Source organism: Notamacropus eugenii, chromosome 2, assembly GCF_028372415.1.
Source record: "Notamacropus eugenii isolate mMacEug1 chromosome 2, mMacEug1.pri_v2, whole genome shotgun sequence".
NCBI classification, from domain to species: domain Eukaryota; kingdom Metazoa; phylum Chordata; class Mammalia; order Diprotodontia; family Macropodidae; genus Notamacropus; species Notamacropus eugenii.
Genome location: NC_092873.1, coordinates 433,283,199 through 433,291,445, shown reverse-complemented (window position 1 = coordinate 433,291,445; position 8,247 = coordinate 433,283,199). Strand labels below are relative to the sequence as shown.

General features: G+C 41.5%; 1 protein-coding gene across 1 annotated transcript; it reads left to right on the top strand.

The window, feature by feature from the left end:
- The first annotated feature begins 335 nt into the window (after positions 1-335).
- RHEX (regulator of hemoglobinization and erythroid cell expansion) lies at positions 336-7,695 on the top strand. The gene is made up of 4 exons (XM_072638599.1): positions 336-438; positions 2,450-2,620; positions 6,500-6,585; positions 7,405-7,695. The coding sequence occupies exons 1-4, from the start codon at positions 408-410 to the stop codon at positions 7,603-7,605; spliced, it is 489 nt and encodes a 162-aa protein (XP_072494700.1). The 5' UTR covers positions 336-407; the 3' UTR covers positions 7,606-7,695.
- Positions 7,696-8,247: the final 552 nt, after the last annotated feature.

Genomic DNA, 8,247 nt, shown 5'->3' with positions numbered 1-8,247 from the left:
CCTCCGCACTTCTGTACACACCTGGGTCTGATTTCTGACCACAGATTGACTGAGACAGGACTCTGGGCTAACAGATAGCCAGTTCCTCAGCCTCCCTATGACTATCCCTCCCTCCTGCTAGTCTGTGTCATAGATGAAGAGGAAGCAGCTTCACAGATGTTAGATAACTTTTCAGAGCTACAAAAACGAATGAAATCCTTAAACTTGCATATCTTATTAAGCTGCTCAGCCTATTGGCCATCAGGGTCCAGGAGAACTGATGTAGCAGCCACAGCATCCTTAAAGGTTCTAATTCTGGTCATCTTCCCCCCTCACCTCTTTTTTTTTCCAGCCAAAAACCAGTTGAACTCTGGCACATCATACTGACTGAAGTGATTGCCTTCCTCCTTCAGGCCACTCTCCTCTTAATGTTATACATCTTGCTTCGCAGGCAAATAGGTAATTTTCAGCAAAAACAACCTAGGTGTCCCTGTGCCCAGATACTTGGTATCCAGCCATCTCAACCTTGCATTGAATTCTTGCTAAGTCAGGACCAGAGTCCCCTAGAGTGCCAACACCTAGGAACCATATACATGGACCACACTCTCCAAAGGGCCCCTCAGAAGAAAGACCTTGCACCGTTGCAGGACCCTGACATAATTTCTCCTATTCCCACAAGTTAGAAGTAAATTCATTTGGAGGGGTGGGGTGAGCACAGAGATCAGTCCCAACAGAGATAGAGTTCATAACTTATTTTCCAAAGAGTGCCATGGAGGTAGTTCTAGCTCGCATCTCTGGAAGATATTAAGGTGAGGTTCAGTGAGGGATGGTTTTAGTAAGAGGGGATCATGGAAGGACACTCTCCTGGGGAGGAGATGACCTGGGACAAAGCCCTGTTTGCCCTATACTAACTAGTTCCAGCTCTCTCTTATAATTAGGATGCTCTCTCTGAATGCTTTATCTCCTTATGTTGGCTACATTGTCCATCCAAAACATTGCCGCTCTATGTCTTTCTACCATTCAGACTCTCTTCTGGGGGTCAGATAATCAAAAGGAATCGAAATAGTGCCTATGAAAAACAGAAATTCCTTTACTGATCACAACACAATAAGAATTATAATCATTAAGGGGAGTGTGAAAAAAGGGTTCATATTTAAATGCCAACTAAATAATGTAAGTCTAAAGAATGTGTGGGTCAAACAACTAATCATTAAACTAACAGCTAAGTTTTATCAAAGAAAATGGTAACTACAAGACTTGTCAAAGCTTGGGAGTCACAGCCTTAGCAGTCCTTAGGGAAACACATGTCTCTGGACACTTCCATCAATAAAAGAGAGAGGCAAGAGATCAGTGAATTGGGCCTGCAACTAAAAAACACAAAAAAACCTAGAAAAGCAACAAAATAAAATATCCCAAATAAATACACACACTCACAATTCTGAAAATCCTGAAGAGATAAATAAAATAAAAAACCATTATAAAAATCCATTACAATTACAAATAACACCAAGAGTTGGTTTTTTATGAGACCCATAAAATAGGCAATCAAGTAATTAATTCAATTTTAAAGAAAAAGAAAGGCAGGTAGGGGGTGTAGTGAGCAAAAGACCAGGCCTGGAGTCAGGAGGATCTGAGTTCAAACCAGGGTTCAGACACTTAATAGCTATGTGACCCTGGGCAAGTCACTTAACCCCTATTTGCCTCAGTTCCTCATCTGTACAATGGAGACACATTGGAGGAAGAAATGGCAAACCATTCCAGTGTCTTTGCCAAGAAGACCCCATTATGTTCATGGAGTCACAAAGAGTTGGACATGACTGATCAACAATAAAAAAAGACAGGGAAAAAACATGCAAAGAAAAATGAAAGAAAAAAGAAGAAATGGCAAAAGGTAAAATAAAGGAGACTGCTAGAAATTATTTTGCCAAGTTATATGCTAATACAATTCAAAACTTAAGAGATAAATGAATATTTACAAAATTATAAAATACCCAGATGAATACATACACACACACACACACACACGATATAGAGGATTCAAAAGAATCCAATCTCAGAAAAAAGAATTTTAAAGCCCAATGAACTCCCAAAGAAAACAGTACCTATGAGGAAAGAATGAAGGAGTCGCCTTCTGCTAACGTATTTTTCTCATCTCCTGATTGGACTAAATGTTAGCTAAGAAATGGATTTGAACTGAAAAAAAGAGTATATGTGTCACCATAAAGAATACAGGTATCTAATACACTCATACAGGAGATTGTAGAGACACCAATAGAATAAATCTGCATAGCTGGTTTAGTTATCTATTTGCTTAAAGGTAGGGGCTGAGATGATATGACCTCTTGAGAATGCTCTCAGCTCTAGATAACTATAATTTTCTAGGACTTCAATGAAAGCATTTGGACAGATATTGCATAGAAATAGGAAAAGTCTAAGGTTAGATCTTAATCACCAAACATTCCCTCTTTAGCCAACCACTACATGCAAATGGTGAAAGCTGCAAGCGCCCAGGCCCAGGCCCAGGCCCAGGCTCAGGCCCAGGCCCAGGCTCCAAAGAAGCCAGAAGACAATTATGATCCACCTGCCTCGGAAAAGAGAGAGTCTAAAAGGGATGTTCCAGGTCCTGCCCTGGCTTATAGAGGTGAGTCATCTTAGCTTGCTTTGAGATCATTAGAGGGGCTGCTACTCCCCCTGGAGACCTTGGAAGGGGCAGCCACATGTTTATCCTCCCTGAATTAGCCCTTTTACTTCAGAAGAAGAGCTCTCAGTACTTTACACTTTCTCTGAAGCTGAGCCTTACCATGATTTCATTTATTTCAACTTGCCTTATGTGTTACAGTAGTGTGCCAGTGTCTGTCTTTCTTTGTTTCTTTGTTTTTTCCTTCCTTCCTTCCTTTCTCTTCTTCCTTCCTTCCTTCTTTCCTTCCTTTCTCTTCTTCCCTTCCTTCCTTCCTTCCTTCTTTCCTTCCTTCCTCCCTCTTTCCCTTCCTTCCTTTCTATCTTTCTTTCCCTTCATTCCTACCTTCTTTCATTTCCTTCCTTTCTCTTTCCTCCTCCCCTCCCTCCCTTTATCTCTTTTCCTCCCTCCCTCCCTCATTCTTTCTTTCTTTCTTCCTTCCTTTCTTTTACTTTATTTAACTCCAAAGAAAGCATATGACACAAAGGACTCCAAAGCAAGCTCTCAGACAATCAAAACAACTCTCCTCCCCTCTCTGTACTTACTGTACTATCCTAAAGTACTATCCTTCTATCTTCTCCAACAGATAGCCTCCCACTATTGTCCTCCCCACTCTAATCTTCAATTTATCCCTATTAATTGCTTCCTTCCCTGCTGCCTACTAAAGGGTCTAGCTCCTGTAGTCTTTTTTAAAGTATTTTATTTTTTCCAATTACATATAAAAATAATTTAAAACTTATTTTTTAAACATTTGAGTTCCAATTTCTCTCTCCTCTTCCTGCCCTCTCCATTGAGAAGGCAAGCAGTTTGATAGAGGTTATACCTGCGCAGTTGTGCAAAACATCATTATATATTAGTCATGTTGTGAAAGAGAAAAAGCACAGACCACCACAACAACAATAAATCAAGAAAAATTAAGAAAGTTTTTAAAAAGTCTGCTTCAATCTGCATTCAGACACCATCAGTTCTTTCTCTGGCGGCAGATAGTGTTTTTCATCATCAGTCTCTTAGAATTGTCTTGGATCACTGCATTGCTGAGAATAGCTAGGTCATTCATAGTTGGAAAAGATGGAAAGGTGATCTAGAAGATAAGGCCTCAGAACTGGCTGAGTGGCTGGATTCAAAGAAGAGCCTTTGCTTGTTTCTATGCCAGCTTGGCAAGAGGTCTCTCCAATGGAGTGTCCCAGGGAACTGTGCTTGGCCTTTTGGTCATTTACATTCTTAATAAAGAACCCAGACACAAAGCTGAGAAGGATAGCCCCCATCCTGGGTGGCAACAGTCAGGATCTAAAAAGATCTTGATACGTTAGAACAGGGGGCAGAATTGAATGTGATGAAATTGACTCGAAAATTCTGTTACTCTTTGGTTTAGGCTCTTGACTCCTGGTACGTTTCCTTAGTCGAGGATGCTGTCTTCTATTTTTATTGCTCTAGGGCTGATCCATCTGGCGGCATGATAGGGAAATTCAGGAACCATCTGCATATCTCAAGGCCCTATAAACTCTACAAATGATGACCCACCTAGTGTTCTCTCACCAAACGCTCACTCCAGGCAGCTCCCGAGGTGCTGATGAGTATGCTGGATACTTAGTGTTTAACTTTTCAGTTTCCCCATAAGAGAAATCTGGTTATCAAAATTATTTAGCACTGAGCTGCCTCTTAGATCTACTTATTGGTTCATGAGGCTTTGCTTTGGGTAGGTGAGGTGAAGAATGGTCCTGGGGCAGATGAGATAAGGGGATTCCTCTGAGAGACATTTTAGCCAAGGGGATTATAGGTCCAGAGGCATAAAGGAACTCAGGGGCTATGGAGTCCAACTGTCTCATGTTACAGATGAAGAAACTGAGGTCCAGGAGAAGTTTAGTGACTTGTGCAATGTCATCCAGGATAGTAATCATAGCAGAAGGGAACTCCTTCCCTCTCCTTCTCAGTCTCTGTCTTTCTCTCTGCCTCTCTGCCTCTCTCTGCCTCTCTGTCTCTGTCTCTCTCTGCCTCTGTCTCTCTCTCTGTCTCTCTCTGTCTCTCTCTGTCTCTCTCTGTCTCTCTGTCTCTCTGTCTCTCTCTCTCTCTCTCTCTCTCTCTCTCTCTCTCTCTCTCTCTCTCTCTCTCTCTCTCTCTCTCTCTCTCCATCTCTCTCCCCCAAGACTCTCTGGTTTCCTTCAAGTGTTAGCTGAAGTCTTACCTTCTACAAGAAGCCTTTCCTAATCCTCCCTAATCTTACTATACTTTCTCTAATAAATATCTCCAACTTACCCTGTATATATCTTCTTCATATATAGTTTGCCTGTTGTCTCCCTGCTTAGACTGTGAGGTCTTTGAGAGCAGGGACTGGTTTTTGCATTTCTTTGAATCCTGAGAGCTTAGCACACAGTGGGCACTTAATAAATGCTTGGTGGACTCTAAAGTCAGACCTCTTCACATGTTCTCTCCTCCAGCTTTCCAAAGCAAGGAACACCTAAATGTTTGTCAGTAATCTCCAGGAACAGGACAAAATAGAACTAATTCATCTTTCAATATCTCTTAAAGACTTACAAAACAATTTCCTTACATACTCTTATGAAGTGGAGACATGAGGGATTGAGAGGTCAAGAACTGGAGGCTGGAGATGGGAAGTGATTTATCCAAGATCACAGAGTGAGTCAGTGGCCAACCAGACTCAACTCTAAGCCCTAAGCTTTAGTTTTTCTATCTGTGAAATGGGGTTAATCAAAGTTGCCCTGCTAACTTTTCAGTTTTGCAAATAAAGTCCTCTGTATCAAGGGGAGTGCTAAAGCAAGCTTGAGTTGATTGTTAAATCTTCAATATGAGCCTTAAAACCTCAGAAATCACACTTGGAAATCAGGCCTTATTTATCATTTTGTCCATTGACTAGATTTAAGAAAGTGATGGAGAAAATGTAAATATGCAGATTAAATTTAAAATTATGTAGTGTGTACATCTTTCCCTCCAGAGTCAGTTGTTAAATATTCACCAGCATTTTCCTGTTTGTAAAAGAGGAGTAGCTAGGTGGTGCCACAGGACATAGAGCACTAGGTCTTGGAGTCAGGAAGACCTGAGTTCAAATCTGACCTCAGACATTTACTAGCTATGTTATCCTGGACAAGTTACTTAACCGCATTGCCTCCATCAAAAAAAACTCCAAAACAAATGAACAACCCTTAAAGAGCCTATAAAGCAAGCAATTATGATTATGATTATTTTTGTGCCTATAGGATTCAGTCAGTCATTTGACCCATGGCCCAGGTGGCATATAATTAGAACTTTTGACTCTCTTAAGACAGAAGGGAATATTTGTGACCAGACACTGAGAACCTGAGTTAGAATGCTTGTTTTAATACTTCTTATGTGATCTTGGGCAGATCGCTTCCCCGCTGTGCCTCAGTTCTCCCTTTTGTAGTGGAGAGGATTGGACTAGATGGTGTCTAGGCCAAAATGGGATCCCAGTTTTGAATCCAGCATCCAACTTGATCTGTTGTCCTCTCTCCCCACTTTCTCCTTCTGTTCTTGTCTCTTTCATCATTCTCCTTCTTGTTCTCTCTGCCTCTGTGACCCTGTCTGTCTATGTCTCTGTCTATCTAATTCACCCTCTGTCCTTCACTGTCATTGCTTCCAAGTCATCACCCTCCATCCCCTCCCATTCAGATCATGTTTTTGCCTTTCATTTCATCACCAGCACTTGGGACATAAGAAGTGTTTAATCAATATGTGTTGACTGACTGTTTCCCCAGGAAGAAGAATGGTTTATGAAGTCCTCTGTAAACTGAGGGGGTTGTCCCAAATGACCTCTAAGCCCCTTTCCAATTCTGATGTGCTCTAATCCTACAACGATCTCCTTTCCCCTAGATAACAGTGGCAGTGACAGTGACAGTGATTCCTCCTCAGATAGCTCTGACAGTTCAGAGAGCTATCCTCCGGCTTCTACCAACAAGGTAAGACGGGTACCCTGGGGCCAAAGTAGCTACTGGAAAGTAAACCCCAGTAGGGTGGGCAAAGTCATCCAGGCTGCGGGGAGCTGGTATGGGAAATAGACATCTCAGGATGAAATGGCCAAGGAAGTGGGAACAGGAGGCAGGAAAGAAACGAATAAATCATCCAGCTTCCTGTTGGATCTGAGTGGTCTGAATCCACAGGTTTGAACAGAAAGAGATAGGAGGCAAAGTGAGGTCTGAGCTGACTATCAAAATGAATATGCTAACGAAGAGGCCACAGTCCTACTCTCTTGGGTATAATCAGGCCTGTAATCCTGGTACTGTAGGGAGATGAGTCCCTGGCTTCTGGCTCAGTGAACCACCTTCACTGTCCACTGTCCACCCCTGCCCACACATCACTTAAATGAAGTACATTGCAACTTTCCCCATCGAGGTTCAGCAAAAGAAATTAAACGGGAATTTTGGGGGAGTTTTGTGAAAGCCATAGAGAACATGCAAAGACCAACAGAAGACACAGAGTCTACGACCAAATACTTAAGCCAAATTTACAGTAAGGTACTGTAAACATCCAATAAAAGAAAAAGAAAAAAATCCATACTTTTTCTCTGGTACTTCTCCTGACACATGTGTTGTGGAACTGTGATGTGGGTTTCAGCATCTTTTTCTCTGAATAATCATCCCATTGCCCCTACCCTGAATATAGTAAGAAACAAATGTTTTGTGCTCAGGCGTACCTGAGATGGTGTACCCATCTGCCCTATCCACAATGGAAAATGGATTTTGAGTCCTGATTTTCTGCCTTCTTTCTGGTGTTCCTAGGCATCCAAGGATGTGAATTACAGCACCCTGGTCTTTCCAGCCACTGTTTCCCAAAAGACTTTGTCTCCTGAGGACTATGAGAACATGAAGGCAGCTGGTGATTATGTCAACGTGAACCCTAAGAATCCTAAGAGTAATGCCTGGAATTTCAATTGCTCCTTCTCCGCTGAGCCAGTGGAGTACACAGAAGTGGCTATGTGAATTCTGACAACCAAGGGGGGCGCCCTTCTCTACAAATTCTTGGCTTTGAGTTGGAAGGGGTCTCTTAATAAATATAAGGAAACAACTTAGAGCAAGAAGGTTTCAAGTTAGAGGCCAGGTAGACTTGTTAAGATGCTGATATGGAACATTTTATTAAAGGTGTTAGAATTCATTCTATTCAATTCAAGGAGCATTTGTTAAGTGCCTACTATGTACAGAAAACCACAGTAGGTACTGGGATTTCATGGTCCTTAGTAAACCTAAGCTCTACTAGGGGGATATAGTGCATGCAGAGAAAGCTATGCTAGACAATAATCCTGCTGCTTGTCAAGTCAAGTTGAGAAAAAAAGAGAAAGACAAAGAAAAAAAAATGAATGGACCATTGAGGGTTTTTTTAATGCAAAAAAAGGAGCAGAAGGAAGGCCAGAAAGGAACACAGACAAGTAAGACAGTTTTGAAAGCTGCAGGTTGAATTTATTCTATGTTGAAAAAAGAAAATGAGCTCTGCAGAGCAGAGATTCACAGTTCTGTGTCCAATCTTCTTTTTCTATTCTAATATGCATATATATCTAGTCTATATCTAGTCTATATATAGTCTGTCTATATCTAGACATATACACACATATACAATGAAAGTACTTG

What these genes read in the sequence shown, in the direction of transcription:
- RHEX (XM_072638599.1), top strand. Translation starts at nt 408, where the DNA reads ATGTTATACATCTTGCTTCGCAGGCAAATAG. An exon ending in CTTGCTTCGCAGGCAAATAG is followed by an intron (nt 439 to 2,449) that starts GTAATTTTCAGC and finishes TTCCCTCTTTAG; the next exon opens with CCAACCACTACATGCAAATG. An exon ending in TCCTGCCCTGGCTTATAGAG is followed by an intron (nt 2,621 to 6,499) that starts GTGAGTCATCTT and finishes CCTTTCCCCTAG; the next exon opens with ATAACAGTGGCAGTGACAGT.